Source organism: Ovis canadensis, chromosome 5 (assembly GCF_042477335.2).
Source record: "Ovis canadensis isolate MfBH-ARS-UI-01 breed Bighorn chromosome 5, ARS-UI_OviCan_v2, whole genome shotgun sequence".
NCBI classification, from domain to species: Eukaryota; Metazoa; Chordata; class Mammalia; order Artiodactyla; family Bovidae; genus Ovis; species Ovis canadensis.
The window spans coordinates 75,646,200-75,672,501 of NC_091249.1; the positions used below are offsets into that span (position 1 = coordinate 75,646,200).

General features: G+C 50.6%; 1 protein-coding gene across 1 annotated transcript; it reads right to left on the minus strand.

Moving 5' to 3' along the window:
- Window positions 1-3,747: 3,747 nt before the first annotated feature.
- On the minus strand, window positions 3,748-26,107 carry SPARC (secreted protein acidic and cysteine rich). Its single transcript, XM_069592463.1, has 10 exons — window positions 25,955-26,107; window positions 15,714-15,783; window positions 14,820-14,882; window positions 14,151-14,238; window positions 12,655-12,776; window positions 10,753-10,873; window positions 8,886-9,019; window positions 7,692-7,840; window positions 5,397-5,545; window positions 3,748-4,943 (listed from the first exon to the last, which is right to left on the minus strand). Exons 2-10 carry the CDS (start codon window positions 15,768-15,770, stop codon window positions 4,915-4,917), a joined length of 912 nt encoding a protein of 303 aa, XP_069448564.1. The 5' UTR covers window positions 15,771-15,783; window positions 25,955-26,107; the 3' UTR covers window positions 3,748-4,914.
- Window positions 26,108-26,302: the final 195 nt, after the last annotated feature.

Here is a 26,302-nt window from a genome sequence, read left to right on the forward strand (position 1 = left end):
AGTTTTAGGTATATAATGAATAATTTTCTAAAAGAAGTATGTTCTAAACGTCCCACGGGACATACACTTAAAAAAAATTGTTTATATAAAATTCAAGTTTAACTGAAAGTCCTGTGTTTTATCTGGCAATCTTGCCTTAGGCAGTATCTTCTGCTCCTGCAAACCTCCGTTTCCACGTTTGGAAGATGAGGGGGCCTCGGCTAGATGACTTCTGTAGGTTCCTACGACTTGGGTGCTGTAGCAGTCGGTTCAGAGGCATCCCATAGTTCTGGGAGCCCTTCTCCCCGGCTCCACCAGAGGGCGCCCTGGCTCTCCTCAGCGGGTTCGGGGATCACAGTTCAGGGAGCAGACTGCTGGGTCCGTCTGGCTCTGGGGGACCATCTGGAAACCGGGTTGTGAGGCTTCGATGGCCCCAGGTCTTTACTCATCCCTGGGACCGCTGGTTCAGAAGGAGAGACGGGAAGGGCTCATAGGATGGGACCATCTTATCCAGCTGCCCCTCTACCATTATTTAGAAGGTTGGACCCCTGAGGGGAAGGCCCTAATCCAGGCAAAGACCACTGTCCTGGAAACTAGGCTTTAACTCCCTCTCCGGGGCCCTTTACCTTATGAGGGTTCCCTTAGTTCTGTTTCCTGCTGGACATATTTTAACCCTTGCAGTTCTAAAACCGAAACCAGTGTAGAGACCAGGCAGCCCAGCCCAGCCTAACCACTGTGACATGCCTGAGCAGCTTCACAAAGAGGATGTGGTCTTGAAACTTTGTAAATGAGAGAGCACCAGGGATAAAGGACTCATCTAGGCAGTGGGGAAAGTGCAGGCCCCTCTCCTTTAAGTTGGGAATGTTGTCATCAACATCGTCTTCCTCTCCACCAGATACAACGACCTGTGAGGCAGGGGCCGTTATCGCCAGGATTTTACAGATGAGGAAACAAGCTCAGTGTTTGCTCATTGGGCTAAAAGGGGCTCAAACCAGTTCTGTAGCTGATGGGAGAGAAGACCTAGAAGATCTCTAAAGGACCCCCACCCACTTCAAGAAAAAGAGAGATAGGAGAGATACCCACCACTTCAGGACTGGAAATGATTTTAGGAGACTTACCAATTTGGCATTGAATTAAGTGTAATTCAGTTCTCTTCTGGACCATTTGATTATCAAAGAGAAAGTCTTTTCTTCCTTTGACAAGAAACAGCATCCTTCAGGCACAGGCAATATTTGTAATTGCATTATGCTTTTTTCCACTGTGTTTTTTTTTTAAATTTTATTTTATTTATGTCAATAGTAAATGATACTGATTTTTCTCTCAGGGTAATGAAATAATTTCCTTTAAATGTTAATTTTTTTTTTAAAGAGATTTGACTTACAGGGAGCGAAGCACTGATGGAAGGAGAATATGAAAACATTGCCTGTAAGGATTCTGAGGGACCCCTCAACCCAGCTCCTCAGTGTTGCTGCCACCCCAGCTTGTCCTCCTAGGGCTCCAGGCTGATTCATGCTCTTTGCCTCTCTTTGATGCTGCCTTTCCCTTGAAAACTCAGCAAAACTCCCTAGAAGGAGAATTCTAGATATGGGGGCGAGGGGAAGCTCTGGTTTCCCATTTCCCCCATTTTATGAAAAATGAGCAAGTCACTCAGCCTCCCTGAACCTCAGTTTCCTCCTCTGTGAGTATGGGGAGCAGAGCTGTTCTGAGAGTGAGCACTGTGCATTATACAGGTGATCTCCCCCAGGTTGACCCAGGCACAAGGACTGCGTTCTACAGTCTCAGGGAAACATCACAGCTCCATCCCTACCCGAAGGAACAACGCATTCAAGCCGTGTTCCGTTAGAGCTCTCTGCTTCATGGCCTTTGCAGCACATGTTTCTGCCTCAAATGGTCTGACTTGTGCACAGTCTGGCTAGCCAGAATGAAAGCTCCAGGGCAGCAGAGGCCATGCCTGCGCTTACTCAGGAGAACATAAAACATTATTGCGGGCATCTGGTAAACATCATAGATTGAAGGAAGGAGCCAGTTCCTAAATGTACCCTATCAGTCTCTGCCTGGATTCCTCTAGATGATGACGCTAGGCTGGACTTGCCTTCTGCAAATGGCCAGGATCAAAATCAGACTGCCCAGTTCTTGCCTCCCATTGTGTGAGCAAGCAACCCTGTAATAAAAGTTTATGAGTTTCATGATTTTTTTTAATGACTTTGTATTGTTAGTAGTTTGAAAATAATGTGAAATAAGGGAGGAATAAACCAGCTCTAGACTTGGCATCTGAAGACCTCGCTCTGTGTGTGGTCCATTGCAACGGAGCACACTTCCTGGAACTATTTCTCTGTCTCAAAGGGGAGCCTCAGAACACCAGCCTGAAATATCACACCAGCATGATGGGCATGCATGGGTCTTGTAAAACGCTCAGTGGACTTAACGGTGGGCCTTTCCAGAACCAGAGTGTTCTTTTTAAAGGCAGTCTAATCTTGTCTGTTTCTCTGGTTTAAAATCCTCCCACAACTTCCACTGCAAACAAAAAAATAAAATCCAAACTCCTCACATGGCCTACCAGACCTCAGGGTCTGGCCTCTGCCCACCTGTTCAGCTTCATCCAGTACCAGACAGCCCTCAGCCTGGACACCAGCCATGCCGGGGGACTCATGTTCCCCACCCACTCAAGACCTTTGCCTGTGCTGTTCCCTGGGCTTGGAATGCCCTTTCCCCGACCCCTCTCCTCTCTCACCTCTGCCTCTCCCAATACTTCGTTCTTTTCCTTTGTGACTCAGGTTTTTTCAGGGAAGCCCTAGAACAGCCCTGTGCAAACACTCTGTGATGATGAAAATGTTCTATATCTGCCCTATTCAGTAGGGTAACCGCTAACCACATTTTGCTGTTGAGCACTTGAAATGTTTCTGGAGTGACTGAGGGACTGAATTTTAAATTTTAAGGTAAATCTAAATAGCCAGGCATAGGGAGTGATTACCGTGGAACAAGAGTAATCCTGATTCCTTCTATGACATACACTGCTGGTTTCTTATATTCCCCCTGCAGTGTGGAAAGTGAAAGTGTTGGTCACTCAGTCCAGCTCTTTGTGACCCCATAGACTGTAGCCCACCAGGCTCCTCTGTCCATGGAATTCTCCAGGCAAGAATACTGGAGTGGGTAGCCATTCCCTCTCCAGGGGATCTTCACAACCCAGGTATCAAACCTGTGTGTCCCTCACTGCAGTTGGATTCTTTCCTGTCTGAACCACCAGGGGAGCCCTTCAGTCCACCTATCACATGTTGTCACTTGTATTTAGTTGGGCATTTTTAAAACCCATTCCTTGTTAAGACTGTAAGTTCCAGAAGAACAAACACTTTATCTGCTTTGCCACAGCTGTGTCTGTAGCACCTGGAATGGGATCAGTCCATAGCAAGTACATCATAAACATTTCTCGATGGGTGGGTGAATGAATGAGTGAATGCTAAGTGGAGGCATTGCTTTCATTGGTGCTTTCCCTAGTTGCTTAGCCCAGTGCTCTGATAATGAAATGAATCATGAAAAAGGTCAGCCCCCAGGTCATAAAATTAAAAGCTAAATCCATGCTTATAGGCACCATACACTCCCTGTGTATACACTCCCTGTGTATAAGTAAGCTTGTGTATACAAAAGGGTAATCATGCATTTGCGAGGCTTTGCATCTGTGCGTTCACGTGTGGACGTGTTGTTATGTCCACGCATCTCCATGTCAGGAAAATGAGGTCACTAAGACACATGCAGAGTCACTCAGGGAGGCAGTTTCTAAATCAGTACTTTTTATTTTGAAAGATTTGTCAAACTCTTCACATCGTGGTGAGAGTTTGCATGATTAATAAGAAGCAGCTTTTTCATGAAATGCTTGGAGGTGAACGAGTTCTCAGCCTGTGAGATCCGACCATCCCATTGATTTTGAAATTTCTTTTGATTAATAGAAAGAAAAAATGGGGAGGGGAGAAGAGGAGGAACATGCTAGCGACTGAAGGAAAGATCTCTGGTGACAGCCATCCAGATGTGAAAAAAGAAAACAGAAAACCCAAAAGAAAACCAATTTGCCACCTGCCCTTTTTCTGTTTTACCACGTTCTGCACCTCACTCTTGATTTTGGTCTTTCTGGCTGAAACAGCCTCCCTGTCCTGCATCTCCTAAAGGTAGTTTGGAGGGGAGCAGCCCTGCAGGATGTGGTGATCCACCTCTCAGAGGTGTGGGGGATGCCAGAGAACGGATGGGCCACGGCTCTGGAAAGTCTGAGCAAGTTGCCTAATGCAAAAAGAAATGGCAGTGCAAAGTGAGGAGGGGAAATGGTGAAGAACTGGGTTTATGTGAGAGTTTATGTACTTCCAGAACACAGCCTGTTTCCTTCTCTCAGTCACAGCCGCTGACCACAAGATTCGTTATCTGCGGTTCTGGCTGGTGGATTCTGCAGGTCTCTCCCACCACTGACCCTCTAGCCCTAGAAGCATCCTTGCCAATATCACGTGCCTATTACTTCCCTTTGTCCATCTTCAGACCACTGAGGGATGACCCCCTGGCAGCCAATACCCTGAAATAAAATTAACTCAAAGTCTGACTTGGTGAATATTAGTTTCAAACAAAAAGTAGAAAATCTGAAGATGCAACGTGTGTTGAAGGCAGACTCGAGCAGATCAAGTGTTCCACCCAAGACAATGGGCAGAGGTGCACACGGCAAGAGGAAAGTGGGACCACTAGTGGGTGAGCAAGAGGCCGTGATAGCTGAGTTAAGGCTAAGAATGTCGTGACTTGGGTTAAAATGTCTATGTTTAGCACCGTTAATGTATTCGTTTAAGTCTATATTAGCACCTTGACCCCAGGCAGAACAACAAACCATCCAAACATTTTAAACATTGGGGAAAACAGGAGGGGAAAGGTCAAGAGAGAGAATCTGGTTCTGCAGGAGGAGGCGTGGCTTTAGATCACGAGGTCCTTGTCGATGTCCTCTGCAAGGCAAGAAGGAGCAGAATTAGACTTGGGGGCCGGGGTCAATGAGGGGTCATGCTTCCCATGGAGTTGGCGGATACCACCCATCCCAGGGACCGGGGGCCAGGTAACCGGTCCAAGGTCACCAAGGGAGTCTATGACTGAGAACTTTGGTCTCCCCCGTCCCTGGCTGATCCTTGTCACTTGCGCTGCCAAATTACATGTGCTGTTTTCTGTAGGTGCCTGTCAGTTCCCAAAGCAGTGCTAGACACAGAGGGAGTACTGATGCTTGAAAAGGGAGAAGGAGACAGCTGGATGGATAGAGAAGGACATAAAAGAGCGAGGCCCACCCAGGCAGGGAGAGCAGACAGGAGTTAACCAGGCACAGAGCAGAGATGGACAGGAAGGACAGACACACAGACAGCAGCAAGGAGGGAGGGAGAGGACACTGGATCCTTTGCTCAAACACTCACTCTCCTTGATGCCGAAGCAGCCGGCCCACTCGTCCAGGGCGATGTACTTGTCGTTGTCCAGGTCACAGGTCTCGAAAAAGCGGGTGGTGCAGTGTTCCATGGGGATAAGGGGGGCGCGCAGTGGGGCCAGCTCGGTGTGAGACAGGTACCTGCAGGGGTGAGGTGGGGAGAGGCTGAGGCTGAGCGAGCCCCACAGCCCTGCTTGGGGAGACAGGGAGGGAGCCTGCCCCTTGGGGCTGAAGGAGAGGATGTTCAATGGGAAGCCAGGATCCTGGGTCTACCCTGGCTCTACCACTGACCTGCTGTGGTTCTGAGCATACAGCACGGGCCAACTCTGAGCCTCAGTTTCCTCCTCCATCAAAGGGGGAGGAGTTGATCATAATGTCTAAAGGGCCCTTCCAGGTCTGAGATCTGTGGGTTCATAACACAGGTCTCTTGGTGCATTTCATTGTTTCCTAATTGGCTAAGACTTGAGGGCACAAACGCTTAAGATATTCAGCATTTCCGCTATTGGTAGATCAAAATCTGGTATGAAACAACAATGCATATTTTCTGCAGACACACATTTATACATCTGCAAATGCTCAGAAAAAAGATGAAAAAGAGATGCCTCAAAGTGAAGAGAGTACTGAAAAACTTGGAGAGCAGGGGTGGGGTTTCCCCAGCAGTCCAGTGTTGAGACTCTGCACTTCCACTGCTAAGGGCCCAGTTTGATCCCTGGTCAGGAAACTATGATCCCTTAAGATGTGTGGCCAGAAAAAGAACAGGAAGAGGGTGCTGACTTCTGGGGGAGGGAGTGTGGGAAGGGACTGGAATTGGCAGGCGGAGGGTGAGTAGAACTTTATCTTTTATGTACTGTGTCCCATGTGAGAAGGAGGGCTTCTGGTTTCTCTCCCCATCTCCTCTGTTCCTGTCCTCCCAGCTGGCCTGGACTCCAGAGCACATGTAGGATTTTTTCCCCTTGTTCCCCAGAGCCCTCCATTAGTTGTCCTCAAAACACTCTTCCCCAAGGACCCCCGGGCCCTCCTATCTGGCCCAACTCATGGAAGGGATAGGTTGAACTGAAGCTCCTCCCCCTTCTTTGTATATCAGTGAGGAAAGTGAGCCCCAGAGAGGGGCAGGGACTCAGGCAAGGTCACCAGGCAGCTCTGGGACAAGGAGCGGGGGAGGACGGATCCTGTGACCCAGGCTGTTTTCCCAGATGCAGGGTCCTTGCAGCCCCATCTGGAAGCCTCCCTCCAGGCCCCTTCCTTGCTCAGCCTGAGTCCAGATGTTCCCTACGTCTCCCCTCCCCTTCACGGTATGACTCAGATGGATCTCAGCCACGGAAAGAGCCTGGGAGAGAAGCTACAGGCAGTTTCCCAGCACTCAAGAGACCCCAGCCCCCCAGGATCACCCACAGGGTGGGCTGGACCGGGAGGGAGGGTTGAGCCTCCCAGAGGGGAGCAGCCCTGGGCATCCTGCGCAAGCAGAGCGGCCCTCCTCTTGACCTGCTCCAGGAGTGCACAGCAAAGGAAGGCGGGGGCGAGAGGGGCCGGTCCAGCTCGGCTGCAGACGGTCAGCCACCACCTGCAACTTCCGGGCACATTCCTTACTTTTTCCTTCCATTGTGAGAAACAGAGCACCACCCAGAGGGTGAGCTCCATGGGGGCAAGGGCCTACGTGGCAGTTCTGTGTACAGTTAAATCCCCTGCCTGGAATTGTGCTGGACATGTAATAGACACTCAATAAATGTTGGTTCACTGACCAACTCCCGGCCTATCCCACAGGGCATTTACACAGCACTTCCTAACTCATTTCAACATGGGGCAGGAGTGATCAAACCAGGAGCTTGCCATGGAGATGGGATGGGCACTGTGATTGTCTTAAGAACTTCCAGAGCCAGTTTGCCCCATTGGGGCCAGGTCTTAGGGCCTTGCTCCCCCACCTCAGCCTTGCCACCCCACGGAGTCCGGCGCTCCTTCCCAGCTCCTTCTACCTTGCTGAATGGATACCCAAGGCTGGCACTCATGGGGTTAAGGAGGGGTTTTCAGTTCTGATGGCTTTTGCCTCTTAGGCAGTAAGGAGGGATTGTCTCATGGTACCAAATCCTTTCTCCATCCTTTCTCCTACACCTATCCTCTCCGGTGGCAGCTCTTAGGCAAGCTATGGGCCTCCAGGGCTGGGAGCAGCAGAGGCCACTGAGAAGTCTTCTGACCACATCTAGAGCACCCAGCAGTCCTGGCGGCGACTGTCCACTCCAGGGCCAGGCTAGAGGCAGCTCCCCTCCGTGACCCTGAGGTTCTGGGGTCTTACCCGTCAATGGGGTGCTGGTCCAGCTGCCCGAACTGCCAGTGCACAGGGAAGATGTACATGTTGTAGTTCTTCTCGAAGTCCCGGGCCAGCAGTTCCACGGGATGGTCGCCAGCCTCCAGGCGCTTCTCATTCTCGTGGATCTTCTTCACCTGTGGGAGCAGAGATGCTGTGTGACAGAGGGTCCGGGGAGGCTGTCGGGCCAGTCAAGGTCCCTTCCCCCCGACAGGAGGCCAGAGTAGGCAGAGACCAGCCAAAGTCAGGGCTCAGGATGAGGGAAGGGGGACTCCAGGGTTCAGAATGAGGGAAGGGGGTCCAGGGGTTAAGACTCTGTGCTTCCACTGCAGGGGGCGCAGGTTTGATCCCTGTCGGGGACCTAAGATCCCACATGCTGAGCAGTGTGGCCAGGAAAAAAAAAAGACCAAATGAGGGAAGGAAGTGGTTAGATGAGTACCATCATTATCTCATCCACAGAAGTGGAGGCCTGGGGCCATCTCAATCAGAGTAACTGTGGAGTGTGTCAAAATGCAGCTTCCTGGGCCTTCCTTCACAGAGACACTGGTTCATTGTGGCTAAGGTGGGGCCCAGGGAGCTGTATTTTATCAGTACTCCTAGTGCTTGATATGTTCCTTAAAGTCCACAGACTCAGAAAGAAAAAGGAATAGAATTGTTTATGTCTCGCGCTTAACATGGACCTAAACAAAGTGAGCAGGTCCGTTCCTTCCGGGGCCCCTCAGAGCCTTTAACGTGTGAATGGGCTCTGCTTGCGTGCTGCCACTTCAGTCGTGTCTGACTCTTTTCAACGCTATGGACTATGTAGCCCGCCAGGTTCCTCTGTCCGTGGGATTCTCCAGGCAAGAATACTGGAGTGGGTTGCCATCCTTCCTCCAGGGGATCTTCCCAGCCCAGGGATTGAACCCGTGTCTCTTACATCTCCTGCACTGGCAGGTGGGTTCTCTACCACTACGCCACCTGGGAAGCCCCTGAATGTGCTCTAGGAGCCTCCAAAGGCCGCACGGAGGAGTCTGTGTCCTAGAGCCCGGAACAGAGGTACTCATTGGAGCAGGGATGTGGGCTTACATTTGGGGGCCTAGATCTGGGAATGGGACTGGGGATCTCAGCCAGCCTGGGGCCCAAGGTCAGGGCTAGCTCAGGGTCGAGCAAGTGCCCTGAGACAGGACGAGAAAAGACCCTTACTCGCAGCTTCTGCTTCTCGGTCAGGAGGTTGTTGTCCTCGTCCCTCTCGTACAGCGTGACCAGGACGTTCTTCAGCCAGTCCCGCATGCGCAGGGGGAATTCAGTCAGCTCAGAGTCCAGGCAGGGGGGGATGTCTAGGGTCAACACAGGGGTGGTCAGCACAGACCCTGACTCCCTGCCCGAGGGCCAATGTGCTGGCCAGGTCGCTCTCCCGACCCCTGCCCTTCTCCTGCTACTTCTTCAGTCGGTGGCCTTGGCACCGGCTCAGCCTCTCGGGGCCACAGTTTCTTCATACCTTTTGAACAAAGGAGATTGGAGGGGGTGGGGGGAGAATACTCTGCAATTGGACAAGAGCAAAGGCACATCCCCTGTTCCCTCGACCTTGATCTCATCTTGGGGGGGAAATGGTTTGCTCCAGAGACTCCTGCTTTTCTGGGTGTTGGGCCCTGAAAACAGAGGCCAGGACCCACCATGATGATGTTGACCCTTGAGAGGTGTTTGAAGCTGGGAGCCTGAGGAACAGCATTCACTCAGAGGCCCAGCTTAGCCGGGGTGGGGGTTCAGGCATGCTTAATCACCAGAACATTCTTAGCGATAGGATTGCATCCTGGTCTTTGGAACTCAAGGTGACAAAATGTCGGTCCTGGAGATTTCATCCAAGTCCACCCTCTTGGAATTATTAGAGATCAGTGTGGAGAGAAGGGGCTTGCTTAAGGCCACATTATCAGAGCCTCATCCAGCACCAGGGCATGTGGGTGCCAGGGGGCCTAGGGGCCCATCGTTTCCCCCATCCTTGGACCTATAGAAAGACCCCTCTGTGGTTAGGACCACGACCTTCTTCACCAGCAGCTGGGGAGTGGAAGAGAACATCTGAGAGGGAAACGCTAGGAGTCGGAGAAAGCGATACGCCCCAGAGAACAGAAGAGCCACTTGGCAAAAGTGTCAGTCTCACTGCCCAGGGATTCCTGCCAATGTTTCTCCCCTGCCCTCCTTCTCCAGGTCTGAGCCTTCTCTTTTCACATCCACGGCCCTGTAACTGGAAGAGCAGTGCTGACCACAGGAGAACCTGGTTCCCCCTCCTCCACCTTTCTGCACTCTGCACACCTGAGGCAGGTGAGTGGCCCTCCCCAGTGTCATCTGGTGCCAGAATGTACCAGACACACCATATGGATGTTGTCTTGGAGGGAAGCAGAGGGGCCCCTGCCTGTCTCGGATGACAGGGAGGCAGACACACTGGAGAAGGAGCCTGGGCCAGCTGAGTCTGCACCTGGGATCACTCTCCAAAGGCCAGGCAAACCCTGGCATCCCTGCCCCCAACACCTGGCTCCTAGGTTTCTAGAAGCAGGTACTTAATCATATGTTTTATGCAGGCAGATGGGAATGTAACAGAGTAAAAGGGCCTAGGATATGACAATATTGAGTAACAGGGCCTAAGGGGAACTGACAGAATTGCCTTGATTTTAAAGCATTCAAATGCAAGTATTTTTAAAACACTTTTTTAGGCCCAGGAAGAACATCATTTTTGTTTCACAACATTGAAGCAGGAAAGATTGTGGTTAGACCTATAGAAGAACTTCCTCATCATTACAGAAAAGAAGTGAGCTGTCTCGAATGCTAGTGAGAGGCTCTGGAAATCTGCCCTGATCCTGTGTTCCCTCCACTGCTCAGTCCTTCCCTGGAAGGGTCCTGAGTACAGATACCAGCTCATAAACAATCATCTCATTCTATAACTGGGATCCCTGAAGCTCAGACAGGGGAAGAGAGGTGCCCAAGATCACACAGCCCAGAGGTGGCAGAGCCAGCAGCAGTGCCAGTTTGGCACCTCTTCCCCGAGACCGGAGGCTTGGCGGGGCCCGAGGAGACTCACATTTGCAAGGCCCGATGTAGTCCAGGTGGAGCTTGTGGCCCTTCTTGGTGCCCTCCAGTGTGCACTTGGTGGCAAAGAAGTGGCAGGAAGAGTCGAAGGTCTTGTTGTCGTTGCTGCACACCTGTTGGCAAAGCAGAGAGCCTCGCCCTCATTCCCAAAGCCCTTGGCCAGTACCGCCACCCATGCCCATTTCAGAGATGGGCACACTGAGGACCAGGCAAGGAACATGACTAGCTCGGGGTCCACAAGGTGAGTTAGGGGTGGGGCCTGGCGAGGAGCCACTCTTTGGACTCCTAAGTCAATGCTCAGCCCATGCTGGTCTCTGAGCAGCGGAATGACAGAGTCAGGGCTGAGATATGGGAAAGCAAACCTGGGAGATACAGAAAAGATGAATCGAAGGTGAGGATGAGGGAAAGGCAGAGTACTCAGAAAAGGGTTAATACAGCAGGCCTGGGATTGTTATCCTTAGAAAGGCCTTCTTGTGATGTTGGCCCTTGGCTGGTGTCTGGGAGCGAGGCTGGTGAACAGTTGCCTGCGCCGTTAGAAAACTGTCCATAAATGATGCAAGTGTCTCAATTTGCCTGGGTTGCTCACACAAACAGTATGGTTCATGCTGAACATCTCTTTTCCTGCTCAGAGTCTGGAATTTGGGTATATGCTGGGCATGGGATGCCTGCGTGTCCAGGCTTCAACTAAACACTAGGTGCTGAGTCTGTAATAGGCTTCATAGGTCAGAAGCCTTGCTCGTATGAGGCTGCAGTTCATCTTTGTAGCTGGGGAAAGAGACCCTTCAAGGCAGGGGGAGAATAAGCAAGACTGTGCATGGATCCCTCCACACTCAGCCTGTACCCAATTCCCTTTTCATCAGCTATATATCCTTAACTATTAGCAGTGAGTGCAAATATGTGGTGAGTTATGTTGGTTCTTGCGAATCTCTGAGCATGAGGATGGTGGAGCAGAGATGCTGTGGGCTGAACAAGGGCAGTGACAGCAAGGAGTTGTGTCAGGAGGAGAGAAGCCTTGTCCTGAACACCCTGCACATGCTTACTGCTTACATATCTCTGCAGAGGGACTATTGATGGGCACTGGTGACCCGTGTGATAGGGGGTGAAGGGGTGAAGAGGAGGGAAGAGCTGATGAAGATGCTAAAATTTGGACCTCAAAAGGTAAGTTGTACTGGGGAGAGGTTAAAGATGGAGAGATCAGGTGGAGGTTGTGGGAATGATCCTGGAACTCAATTTGTGGCCCTGAGCTAGATGACCACGAGCACAATGGTTGATATGCATGAGTGCTCAATAAATATTTCCTTGGATGGATGAATGGACAGATGAGTCCTATTGGAGACTGAATGGACAGCTTTGAAAGTTTTTTTTAAATAGAATATATTGAGTACTTACTAAGTACCAGGTATTATCTGACAAATCCCTGCAATAGCTCTACGAGATAAAGTCTATTTCTGGTCCATCTTTAGAGGTGAGAAAACTTGGAGGGGATCAGGAACATAGCTAAGATCTCACACTATCAAGAGGTGGAGATGAAGGTTGATGTCAACCTTTGCTGTGACCCAGAACCCACATGTTTGGACCTGATGCTTTGCCCAGATTCTCCCACATGAGAAAGTCCCTCATGTGTTCCCTTCTGAGTCTCCGTAGGGCTGGAAGCTGGTGGTGCTGAGTAAATTCTTGCCAGTTGCTGGAGAGTCCAGTGACAGTCACTCTTCAGTGACTGCTGGAGAGTCCCAGACAGAGACCCTCTCTGGCTGGGTCTCTTGCTGTGACTAGACCTAGCGAGGGGACTTATGCACCTGGAGCTGCCCTGTGGGACCCCCCAGGCTAGCAGTGTTCTGGGCAGATGCCCTGAGGGCCGCAGTCCTCACCCCCTGCCCTGTCCCTTGGGCCTCACCTTCTCAAACTCGCCGATGGGGGCAGGGCAGCTGGTGGGGTCCTGGCACACACACATGGGGGTGTTGCTCTCGTCCAGTTCGCACACCTTGCCGTGTTTGCAGTGGTGGTTCTGGCAGGGGTCTGGTAGAGCATGAGGGCAACATGGTTAACCTCACCTGGGCTAGCACATCCATCCCAACCCAACCCACATGGATCCTTGGACAGAAGTCCTCAGCTCTGGCCCCCACTCGACCTTTGGGCAGCCCTGCGCCCTCCCTTCTCTTCTGCTGAAATCAGCTTGACGGGGAGCAGTTGGCTCAGTCTGGGGACTAGAGATTCGGTCTGAGATCAGGGCCAGGCACACCTGCAGGGGCTGGGGATTCAGTCTGGGACCCGGGAGCACTGGGCGCCATATGGCTCCCCTGAGGATTGAAGCAACCACTGTGTTCTCGGCTGTTCATGGATCAATGACAGCGAGGTATTTCAGAATTCTAGAATAGACTTTCTAGAATGACTTGGAAAGTCGGCTGTTGTCACAGAGCCAGGGAGCTATGCAGCCCAGCAAAACAGGCCTGAGTGTCTGTAGCAGAAAAGGGAACAGGGCCCCAGGACCGCACTGAACAATAGAGTCTGCCTGTGTCTCGTAAACACCGGATGGGGGACGTGAAGGGGAAGGAACAGCGCTCAGTGGACGCCTCTCTGCTCCAGTGGACACTCAGGCCCTGAGGATGAGAGCTCCTCTCGCCTTTCCTCCTGGCGCTTGACTGGGGTGTCATAGTCCTCCTCTGTTAGGTGCCTGTCCTGCCAGGTCCTGGGCAAGGGGGCCTCTACTTTTGTCTCTTAGTCCCTCGACAACCCTGGGGCGGGGGTCTACTGTCTTCACCCTTCCCCACAGAAGACATGAGCAGGCTGGGCTCAGAGACGGTCTGAGGGCTGTCAGAGGACATCGCAGAAAGTTTGGAGGCAGACCTTGGTTGGTCCCCCTCCAGAGCTGGGGCTTTAGCCCCTGGGGTACGGTGAGTCTCCGTTCTGCGGGTTAGGGATGCTGGGCTGTGAGCGGGAGCCAGAAGCCCCAGGTCACGGTTCTCACAGCCTTATGGGAGTTGTGTCAGGCGTCCAGGTTTATTTCCTCGTGGCCACGTGAAAATTAAGTAAGCTTATAAGTGTGAAAGCGTCTGGGGCCATCAAGTGACCAGACAGGACTGGGGATCTCAGTAGGAACCTGAAACCCAACTCTGGAACTAGATTAAAGTGCTGCAAGGGTACAAGGCCACTTCCAGCTTGAGACTTCGCTTCCTGGCACTCACAGCCTGGCTATAAATAGATCTTTCTAGATTCCAGAAAACACTCCCAACCTTTCAGTCAAGGCAGTTTGTCCTTCACAGCCCCTCCCACAGGGAGGACCCCACCCTGCGTTTCCTTGGGAAGGAACCTCACACAGGCTTGGCCCACACCCCAGGCCCGGGTGGCAGAGGGCAAAGGCTTGGTGTAACAAGACAAAGAGAAGGGACCTACTCTCAGCCACCACCTCTTCCTCGACTTCCTCGGCACCCTCATCGAATTCTCCTACTTCCACCTGGACGGGGTTGGCTCCCACGGGTACCTGGGGTGGAGGGAGAAGAGTGAGTCAAATGCCCCATCCCACCCCCAGGCCTGGAGGAAGGGGGCAAAGGCTGGAGGGGACTTGCCCGAAGCCTTGGGTCCCCACAGGGGATGGGGATAGACATGCTGAAATGGGTGCTGGGTTCAGATCCCAGGAGGCACAAGTGCCAGGTCCAGAATCGAGACTGAAGCTATGGGCCCGGAACTCTATGGAGATGCCCTAGAGGCCACCAGGCATGTCAGGGCAAGAGGGGGTGCCAAGCTCTCTCCCCTTCAGCTGCACCAGGGTAGTCTCCCTTTCATCAGTTGATATTTGGGGAGACCATGGATGACCATCTGAGAAAAAATGTCACACAATTCAAACAGTAAAAGACAAATTCAGAATCATAGCTCCCACCTATGAGGTTCCAGGGAGAGTTTGGGGAGCACTCGGGAGTGTCATCATTGGGGGATCCACAGGATTTACATTTGTCCTGTGCATGCACGTGGGAAGGGGAGCAATGGCCTGCTCCGGCAGCCCCCGTCTGGATTCCCCAGCGAGTGGATATTGGCAGAGAGGAGTCTGGGGCCCTCACCACCTACCTCGGCCACCTCAGCCACGGTTTCTTCCACCACTTCTGTCTCATCAGGCAAGGCTTCCTGTTGCTGTCGGGAGGTGAAAATAGGGTTCAGAGAGGTTGGGGCCCAGGCCAGCTTCCACCACTAACATGCCTCAGCCTGGACCACTGAAGCTGGGGAGCTAGGAGAGAGGCTCACGGGAGACCCCCCGAGGCTGTGCCTCAGGGCCTGCCATGGGTGGACAACTCGGGCACAGATGCAGGCCCTGTGGGTCTCTGGAGCACCTTACTTTGTATAGTTATATCTGAAGTGTCTATCAAAACTCAAAAAGCATCTCTGCAGCTTAGACTCCCATAATGATGGGAGACCAACTGGTCTGATGCAGACCAACTCCCTTCAGATGGAAAAACTGAGACCCATAGGGGATGAACCCTGAATTTTAACAGATGTCAGTATCTTCCCCACAAGTGTGATATTATCATCATCCTCATTATTTGGCAATTCCTTCTTGGAGTCAATCTGGAGTGAGAGAAGCAAGATAGCACATGAATTTGAGGTGCCTGGCTGGCTGGGGCTTCTTTTCCCATCACTCCCATCAGCATCCCTTTCTCTTCTGGAAGTCTTCATATGATAAAGAGCTCACTTCCTTCTAAAACAATCCTAGTCCCTTTCTGGGAAAGCTCTGATAGCTAAACAAGTACATCTTCACATTACATGGAAATCTGTCTTCCCTGAAATCTCCTTTTTATTTTGAGCTTATTAGTTTAAGGGAAAAAAATCTTAAAAAAAAAAAAAATAAAAAGACAACTCAAGACGGGGAAGTGCTTGCCCCCCTGAACATCCAGGGCGGGTAGATTCAATGCCCCTGAGATTGTGGTGGGAGGTAAGATCAAGAAGATGCGACTTTCAGGTACTCACAGGGGCTGCCAAGGCCCTCCCAGCCAGGCAAAGGAGAAAGAAGATCCAGGCCCTCATGGTGCTGGGAACCCTGCGGGGAGAAGAGAGATGAAGAATTCAGTGAGGGCGAGGTTTCTTGATGGAGAGTTCCTCCTGACACTGAATTCCTGTGATATGCAAGATAATTTTAGATGGTCCATGGTAGACGATAGTGAAAGACAGGGAGAAGGTTGCTTCCACTTGGTTCTCTTTTAATCCTGATGGTATGAGAAAGTCTCAGTTTGGTGCTAACCAGCCTTTAACATCTAACACTCATCTCTCGCCCTTTTGAGCAGAGGGCAGGCCTCTGGCTCAGAGCCTCCGCAGGAAACGACATCCAGCTGGAATTCAGTAGAGTTGTCCTGTCTCCTTTGTGTCTAGTTTAACAGTTTCCTTCTATTTATGACAAAAGTACGCAGGTTTTTCCATTTACGGTAGGGAATCTTGTCTCTTTCCTCAGTACATTTATTTAAATTTTTAGACAGTGATTGGGCAAAGACAACTGGTTAATTAATCAAGTCTGGGCAATGCTGAACCAGGTTTTGTTCAAGGGCCCTTCAATCCCTGATGTTCTAGGATTCTTTTCTTCCTATACCCCAGACTTTCCCCCTCCTCTTCCTCCTCTCCCGTCTTTCCCCGGACCTCCTTCTCCCTACCCTTCTTTAATAAGAGAACTTAATAGGCAGCAACCCCTTGCCAATTTGAGACAACGAGGCCTACATTCTAAAACAAAGAACAATAGTTTTCGAGTGTAGCCAGTGGAGACTTATGGCCATACTTTCCTCCATTCTGCCCAGGAGGGATGGCACTTCTCTGGATTCTGTGTGGAAACTACCCAAATGCTTGCATATGTTTTGTGTTACCTTCTGTTTCTCCCTCACAGCTAAAAGATGTTAACTGAGATCTAGAAAGTTCTCTAGAAAATTCTCCCACTCTGGTCACTGCTGAAACCATCCTCTAGATGCTGAGCTCTTGACTCTAACAATCTAATGACTGGAGGGCATCTTGGAGCAGAATCTCTGATGATTTGCTGCCAAAATACTGTCCCTAACCAAGGAACTGTGGTGGGGATGTTTTGTTTCTTGTTCTAACTCAATGAATTTCCATTTCCAAATGGCTTTAGAAAGTCCTTCCTTCTACTGTTCAGCTTGCCTCCCTTCAAGCTTCTCCTGGTCTCCTATGATCATCCGTTGGTGCCACACAGAGCAAGCATCTCCCCTGCGCCTAAGCAGCTTTCAGTCAGTGTGGGCAGTGGCCATGTCTCCCCTCATTTGCCCTTGGTTCCTTCCAAGATTTCTCAACTGACCAAGCACCTTGGTGGGAGGTACCCTGGCATCATGGAAGACGCTTAGTTTGGAGCTAAATCCCAAGGATTCTGGTTCTGTCTCAATATTAACTTGGTATATTGGTTCAATCCTTCATCCTCTCCAGACCTCGGTTTCCCTCTTCTACTACTTGAGAGGGTTCGACTAGCTGAGCTTTGAGGCGGTAGCCTGAGCCCTTGAGATGCCCTTCAACTGTCCCAAGCACATGCTGGTCTTGACACACATCATCCCCTCCACTATTCCCATCTTCACTTAAATTATGGTATTTGGGTAGCAGAAAGAGGCAGCAGAAGGGAAGACTTCATAATGGTCCTCTACTGAGGTTGAAATAGACACTAAACCTCAATATTTTATGGCATTATAAGAAATAAAATCAACAGAAATTTAAAGAAATCAACCTGGGAGCTTGGCTTTGCTTCACGGTGTCCCCAACTCCAATCTAAGCGTGCACATGGCTTTGGATGAAAGGAACAATGAAAGGGTCTGAGGTGGAAAGGGAGGATGTCAGACAACATTCAGGCCCCTTCCAAGCTGACAAAATTCCTCCTCATGGACTTGGGTTGGGCCTCATAGAGTTTTTCTTTAAGACTGGGATGGGGATCGGGGAGAAAAGTGGGAAGTAAGTGTTAAGAAAAGGACACACAGTCTTGGAGGAGGAGTTGTTTTCCTTATTTGAGGGTTTGCCCAGTTTTCCCTCACCAGTCCCAACATCCTCTCCATCCAGATCGTTTGATGGGAGGGAAGGGCAGCATTGGACGGTTCTCGAATGTATGACCATACTCTCTGCATACCCATAAGCTCCCTCTCTGAGGTTCTCTAAACCACCACTGGTCAAAGAGGCCAGGTGCCCATCCTGCAAAGGTCAGGGGGTGCATCAGTAACCCTAGCAAGGTCAGAACACAGGGCCAAACCCCAGCATCCAGAAATGATCAGCTGTGCACACATCCTTTGCCAGTCAAACCTAGGTCTGGCATGCCCACCTGGTGAAAATATAAACACCTTTGTATAAATGAGCAGTATTAAATAAAAACTCTGTATCTCTTTAGTTTGTAATGATGCCTGTGCTTATCCTTTTAAGAATGTTTTCATAATCCGGCATCCCCTGGGGGCTGAAGGCATGTCTTTCTACCTTATAGTGCAGAAGAAAGGGCTGAGGCCCAGAGGGGAAAAAACCTGCCCAGAGCCCCAGGGAGGGTGGCAGGGCTGAATGAAGACCAAGGCTGCCCCCCTCCGCCTCTGGCCTGCCCTCTGCCTCACCTGCTGTTTCCCTTGGCAGCAGTTCCTCCCCTGGGTGCTCACCTGATGGGGCCCAGCTGGGCTGTGAACTGGCCCTGGGTACCCTGGAGGAAACGAGATTGGGAGGGGGGCAGCAGGAGGCATGTTCACCTTGGCCCCGTGGGCGTCAGATGCAGACTTAGCTCACTCCCACCCCGCCACCGCCCCTGCCTCCTGTTCCGAACATCCAGTCCTTTCCTTTTGCCTTTATTTGCTCTGGAGACGGCTGAAAACCCATCCCTGGCTGCCAGCAGGACCTGAAGCTGAGGTCACCTCTCCTTCTTTAGAAAGAGTCTGGGGATGGAAAAGTACAGCCGCCCCCTCCTCCCACCACCACCCAAGTTCACCTCCCTTGAAACATAAAGGGCCTCCTGTGGGCTCTCTCTGGACACTGAAAAGTTGCTGAAGGACAGAACTAGGGAAAAATCTTGGAATCATTAAATTTTAGACTGTGGATCTTGGAATCATAGAACCCTAAGGACATGAAGCACAGAATCTGAGTTACAGTCATCAAATCTGATTTGAGTAGAAGAATTTATGAAGCAATGCAGTCTAATAGAACTTTCTAAGATGATGAAAATATTCTGTATCTGCATGTGTAACATGATGGCTAGTGGCCACCAGTGGTTATTGAACACTTGAAATGTTGCTAGTGCAAATGAAGGGCTGAAGTTTTCATTGTATTTCATTTTAATTAACTTAAATTCTACCTAACCGTATGTGGCTAGTGGCTACCATATTAAGACAGAGCTTGCTTTGTCCCTCAGTCATGCCCAACTCTTTGCGACCCTGTGGACTATAGCCCGCCAGGCTCCTCTGTCCATGGGATTCTCCAGGCAAGAACACTGGAGTAGGTTGCCTTTCCCTTCTTCATGGGATCTTCCAAACCCAGGGATCAAACTCAGGTCTCCTTCATTGCCAGTGGATTCTTTACTATCTGAGCCTCCGGGGAAGCCCATATTAGACAGAGTGGTTATCAACTTTTATAGAGGCATTATGGCAGAGAGGTAAGCCCAGGGGCTCTGGAGACAGAATATACAGGTTCAAATCCTGGTTCTGCCATATAGCAGTTGTGTGACTTTCAGAAAGTGATTTTCCCTCTCTGGGCCTCCGTTTATTTCTCCATCTTTAAAATGAAAATAACATACTTACCTTGAAAGACTCATGGGTGATTACAAGAGATAAGCATCAGAAGAGTATCTTAAAATACAAAGATCCCAGAATCTCCATTCACCTTGAAAATCCAGGACAAGAATCCTAGCTTTTTGTTCATGGCCCAGGGAGAACAGGTGCTGGGCTGGAACAAAGGAGGCATTTTTCCTTTTGGTCTCGGGCACTCCAGCCCGGCCTCCGCAGGGCACAGTGATGAAGCCAGGCCCCAGGCTGCCCTCTCAGTTGGGCTGCTGACGCAAACCAGACATCTTGCTTCCACCATTTGGCTTACTAACAAGGGTTCCCAAAACACATGTTCCTGGTAAACAAGCCCAAAGAGAGGAAAACACGTCTAGAGGCTAATAAAGGAACTCGTGAGTGAGCCAGGCCCACCAGAATGCCAGGACTCAGAAGGAGGCTGAGACGGTCCAGAGAGGTGCCAGTGTGGCCACGTGGGCGCTCACACCCCAGGGAGCACACACAGCCACTCAGAGGTGACGTGGAAGTCAGGAGCCCTGGGACTGAGTCTTGGCAGTGTTGCCTCCAGCTCACCCTTCAAATCAGGATAGGCTCCGCTACTCCTTGGACTTCACCTAGCGCCACTCCTCTGCACAATGCAGACGTTGTTTTAGATCAGTGGTGTTCAGAGTCATATAAGCCAGGGAGCCTTTCTCTCAGTGAAGTCTTCTGCAGAAGTCCAAGTTTGAAACAACTAAGAGCCGTTCACTTTTGTTGTACATATGAATGCACTATTATCTATTCAATGAATCAGCTCGAAATTAAAACAAAACAAAACAAAACAAAAACAGTGTTGAGATGCGGGCTGGCACTGGGACACTCCCTGAGATGCCTTGGAGAACCTCTAAGTTCTTTCATGAGAGAGTTTGAAGACCTGAGGCCATAGTCCCTAAGGTTCCTTTCACCCCTGACGTTCCAAGTCAGCTGAGTCAGAAACCTATCAGAGGACCACCTTTCCCAGCCTGGCCCTTGACTTCCTGCTCCACTTCTAACAATTCTTGCTGGAAGGGAAGAAGCTAAGGGAAACATTTAGGGCAGCAGTCCCCAACCTTTTTGGCACCAGGGACCAGTTTCATGGAAGACAATTTTTCCACAGACCAGGGCAGAGTGGAGCGTGTGATTAAAGCACATTCTATTCATTGTACACATTATTGCTATTATTATTACATCAGCTCCACCTCAGATCATCAGGCATTAGGTCCTGGAAGTTGGGGACCCCTGTTTTAGGGTGCTCAAGCATAGCTTTGAAGAGATTCAGAGGCAACTCAGAAATGGCCCCAGAGGATGAGACTGGTATCAGTCTGACAGAGGTTCCATAAACACATCTAAGATGCCACGTTTTGCTGTGGTTAGAAGCCCCAGGGCGGAGCTTCAGGCTCTCCCCGTTGGCTCCCCCTAGGGGCCACTGGTGCATCTGGGTGACCGCAAATGGAAGGGATGAGAAATAACATCAACCTGTCACATCCTAAAGATAGCAAGCAAATCCATGGCACACGTGGCTACACCTGCTCCTCCTGTGCATGTGGCAGACATTACTAATCAATCATATGACCTTTCCCCCTAAAGTCCAGTTCAGTTCAGTCGCTTAGTCGCGTCCGACTCTTTGCGACCCCATGAATTGCAGCACACCAGGCCTCCCTGTCCATCACCAGCTCACGGAGTTCACTCAGACTCATGTCCATCAAGTCGGTGATGCCATCCAGCCATCTCATCCTCTGTCGTCCCCTTCTCCTCGTTGGACTCAAATCCTGGACACAGTTCTTTTGGCAGCTGCTACCAATGGGTTGGTGGTGTCATGCCAAGCAACACCTCTTTGCCATGCTTCTGATTTTAGAGATAGGAAGACTGAGGATCAGAGAGTGAAAATAATTCACTTGAGGTAATACATGACAAGCTGGTATCTGGGCTGAACTTCCAGATATTCAGAAATATCAAGATGTTTGGGGAATTGTTTGTTTTTTCACTTGATTAGTCTAGGATCCTATGGCCATAACTAACACATAAGGGCCCAGAAAGATCCTCAGATGAAATGGGTTAATACCACATTTCTGAAAGAACCCAGCTATAGTGAGAGTTGGTATCTCCATTCCTACTTTGCCTACAGACATCAAGCTCTATAACTTGACAAGTGAGAGCAGAGTTAATGTCCTGTCTAGACATCTCCTGGATAAGAAGGAGGCTGTTTTTCTAAATGATTCTGTCAAGTCACTGGTTTCAGTCACCTCTTAGCCACTTCCTGTTGCCCTAATGACAAAGCCATGTGGCCTGCGTCAGGCCATGGCAAGCCAGCAAAGGAGGAAGAGAGGTAGCTCTTATCACTTGTTATCCATGGGGCTGTTGACTACAGGGAGGAGTGTCAGGAGAGTACCAAACTGCTCAAAGGAAACCAACAAAAGAAGCCAAAATGAACATCTGGATGTTTCCAGATGTCTGAAAATTTGGCTCAGACATCAGTTTGCTGCATGACTTTGAGTTATTTTCCCTTCCCGAGTCTCAATTGCTGTCTCTAACATACAACAGGTGCTCAGATGGCAGAGAATCTGCATATAGTGCAGGAGACCGGGGTTCAATTTCTGGGTTGGGAAGATCCCCTGGAGAAGGAAATGGCAACCCCGTCCAGTATTCTTGCTGGGAGAATCCCATGGACAGAGGAGCCTGGTGGGCTACATACAGTCCACGGGATCGCAAAGCGTCAGACATGACTGAGCGACTAACACTCAGGGGTCTACCTCTCCGCCATGACCTGTAGTTAGGTCTGGCTGTGCATGTCTGTGTGTGGCTACAAATGGCGATTGTGTATTTGCATAAGTGACCAATGACCTTGAGGACCACTGTGTGAAGCTTTGTATGTGATGCTGCGTGTCTACCTGACTCAGCATCTGTGGGTTTCAGCCCTTACAGGTGAGGGTCAGAGTTTGCATATGCATCAGATGGACATCCGAGACTTGTCTGTGAGTCAAGGTATTGCTCAGAGGGAGCCGTGAGTGCATGACCCCCTGTGTCTGCTCATGTATTGAAACATTTATTTCCAGCTGTGCCAGAGGGTGCCTGTTGGTGAAATCAATGTTTATATACTTGGCATCCTCGTGGGTTTGTGTCTGTCCCTCTTTATCCCTGCACACATAGCTACCTGTCTAAATAACGTCAAAAATCAAATATTTTCCTGTTTACCTCACATCCTCAGCTCCTTCCGTTCCTCCACCATCCTTTTCTATTTATAGCTTATTTTTTTTTAGCAAGGAAAACTGCTCTTGTGAATAGCAAACCCCAGCCACACAATTGGTTGACAAGTCTCTACAGTTGGATAAAGATTTTAGCAGGGCTATTATGCAATCCCAGTTCCCCTAGCCCCCCCTCTTGTTTCCTTTTCAACTAGGGGGCCAGGCACTGTTAAAAATGTAGCCTGACTGCTCTTTCTAATGAAAGCAGCACCTGGCAGTTAGGGTCACAGGACTTCAGAGCTGAAAGGGCACCTGGAGACCCTAGGCTCAGTTCAGTTCAGTCGTTCGGTGGTGTCTGACTCTTTGTGATCCCATGAATCGCAGCACGCCAGACCTCCCTGTCCATCACCAACTCCCGGAGTTCACTCAGACTCACATCCATCGAGTCAGTGATGCCATCCAGCCATCTAATCCTCTGTCGTCCCCTTCTTCTCCTGCCCCCAATCCCTCCCAGCATCAGAGTCTTTTCCAATGAGTCAACTCTTCGTATGAGGTGGCCAAAGTACTGGAGTTTCAGCTTTAGCATCATTCCTTCCAAAGAAATCCCAGGGTTGATCTCCTTCAGAATGGACTGGTTGGATCTCCTTGCAGTCCAAGGGACTCTCAAGAGTCTTCTCCAACACCACAGTTCAAAAGCATCAATTCTTCTGCCCTGGGTTGGATTCCCCATTTAACAGATTGGGGAACTGAGTCTGGAGAGGGAAAGTGTCTTTCCGAATGTCACTGTGAGTTAGGCTCCACCTCTGCCTTTGCCTTGGACACTGGAGGGTGCAACACTCTTGGGAAATAATGAAGGTGACCAAATCAAAAGAATCTGGACGATATTTATTTTGCTTAAACGTGCCTGTCAGCACTTTTAGTAAAGGGAAGTTATATCCAAACCCTAAGATGATGAAGCTGCCAGACAAAAAAGCAGGGAATGATGTCACCAATTATTTGGATACCATCAATTCATCCATTCTAAAAACCTATCTCATTAGGTGAGAGGGCCACAGTGTAGCAAGCTTCTCTGTGTATCATCCCCGTTTTGTCCACACAGTATCCCTTTGAGGTGGTGGTGTTATCACTTTTTGAACCAAGGAGGACCTGGTTCTCCTTGAACCTGGGGCTCAGAAAGGAGAAGCCATTAGTTCAAGGTCAAATGGCACCTTTGAAGTAGAGGTAGTTTTAAAACTCAGGTCTTCAAGTAGCCTATCCCAGGAAGCAGGAAGCAACTTACAGCCCCACAGCTGCCCTGGGGTCCTAGGAGATTGGGAGGTCGGCAGGGCAGGACCTAGAATTTGCCCTCTTGGGATGGAGTGGAGTGGGGGACATTCAGACCTACAGAGCCTGATATTCTAAGTGTTCTAGTGTCCCCTCCCAGCCAGCAGGCAGAGACCCTGAAAAAAAGGTTACCGTGGCAACTCGCATTCCTCCTAGAGTGAGTCATAGCAAAGAAGAGCCTTTTGGTGGGTGGGACTTGGAGAAAGTTTCAAAAGTTGATTCCTTCTCCAGGCACCCTCCCTTCCCTCCCCCTTCCTCCCTCAACTCCAGCTCCAGGCTTTGTCGATGTGGCAGCTGATGGCTGCAAGTTAACTCTCTCTTCCCCTCAACCACTCCCATTCCAAAGCTTTGCATCCTTCTGCAAATACACCTCGGCTTCCAGTCCCCACCCTCTCCATCTCCCACGTCATGCCCTCTGGCTACCTGGAGGGGCCGGCGTCCATTTGAGAATATTTTTAAGACTGAAGGCTGTGAACACCCTCTTGGATATTGCCGCTAACTCTGTCTCTATTTCTCTCTGTGTCTCTCTCTCACACACACACAACTGTATATACAATTTTAAGGGGCTTGCAATCTCCTCGAAACCTAGCCAAAAGCTAGTCCATGAATTCTGCTTTAAGAGACCTTCATTGGAAAGTTCAGAGGACGCCGGGCACCACAAAGACGGTTGAGTCCATTCCTCTGACTTTACAGACAGGGAGACGAAGTCCAGGGGAGACATTTACCTAAGATCACATGTAAAATGTATGTCTTCAGTCTGCCCCCCTACTTCGGATGTGCTTCTCATCCTGCTCTCAGCACTTGGGGTGCACAGAAATTCAACCACAGAGAAAACCCTTTCTCTTTGTGTTCTGCATAGAGTAGCATTTTCTGGAGGAAAACGTGTGCCCCTCTGTTCCTTTTTGGGTGGACTGGGCTTCCTGGAAGACATGCCTTCCCCAAGGCCCCCCTTTCCCCTTGGTGCCCTTAGGGACTCAGGAAGCCCGCTCATGAGCCAGCCAGTGGAGCCATAGGTAGGAAGGGCTTTACCTGAAGAAGACCTAACAGCAGCCTAGTGTAGAGTTTGAACTTCTCATGGCAAAGGTGTGGGAATGTCGCCCTGAAACCCTCTCCATCTTGTCTTCTCCCTCCCATTCTTGGCAGCACACCCCACCACACCCAGTCTCCCGTCGGACCCTGCGCCTCTCTGGACCCTATCAGATATCAGGGGTCTTCAAATCTAGACACACAGAGGGCTACTGCTGCTGAGTTTCCAGTGTTTACATCCTGGGGAGCCCGGGATGGGAACAATGCCTAACCCCGGACTGATTGTCTGACAGTGCTATTTCAGGCTGAATGGCAGCGGAATCGGTGTGTGTGTGTGTGTGTGTGTGTGTGCGCGCCCGCGCGCGTGTGTTGGAGAGGGGTGGAGGTTGAGAGGGGAGAAATTCCAGGGCAACAGGAGCCTTCACAGAAGTGCTGATGAAAGGTGAAGACCCTCTCTTATCCCTCCAAAGATCAGTTTATCACTCACGCCAAATTCCTTTGGGAAAACAGAGTGCAAGAACCAAGTCTAGAAAGTTTCTCCTCCTGGAATGGGAAGCAGGGCAGACTCTGGTGGCCCATCCCTCTTGCAGCTGTGCCCAGATCATATTCCCAGGAAAGGAAGAGGTGGCCCCCATTTGTAAAGGCAGCCTCTGAAACCCGAGAGACAGGCGCAGAGAGAGACAGGGAGGAAAATACTCTCTCAGAGACAATCGGATTACTTTCTGCAATACCAAAGGGGAGACCACATGATCTTAGTTTCACCTGAGGAGTTAACAGGCAGCAAGTCCGAGTCCCCTGCCCTTCAGGAGAACAAGGATGGAGTCCCTGCGCCTGGAGACCTCCCAACACAGCTTCTTTTCCTTGTACACAAAGTGAGGAGTGGGCCAGGGTGCAGGGGGTGCAGGCCTAGAGGAGGGACAGGCAGCGCAGGGGTCGGACATACCTCAGTGGTGGGCAGGCAGGCGGCAGGCGAGCTCTGGGCAGTCTGGAGGTCTGCAGGAATGTGAGGGGCTTAGAGCCTGGCAACAGGAAACCACTCAGAGCTCTGGGCTGGGTCTGTCTCCCCCTCCACCCCGCGGTCCCTCCTCCTCCTGTGTCTCCTCCTTCCCCTCCCCTCCCCTCCCCTTCTCCCCACAGCCAAAGCCGTCTCTGTCTTCCAAGCCTTTCCTCCTCTCCTCTCGGTGGGCTGTCCTGACCCGCCTCCCAACCCCGCCCGCCACATGGGTTCTGGAGCTCTTGCCTAGACAGACTGACCGAGCAGAGCGCTGGGACTGGAAGGGCCAGCGGGAAT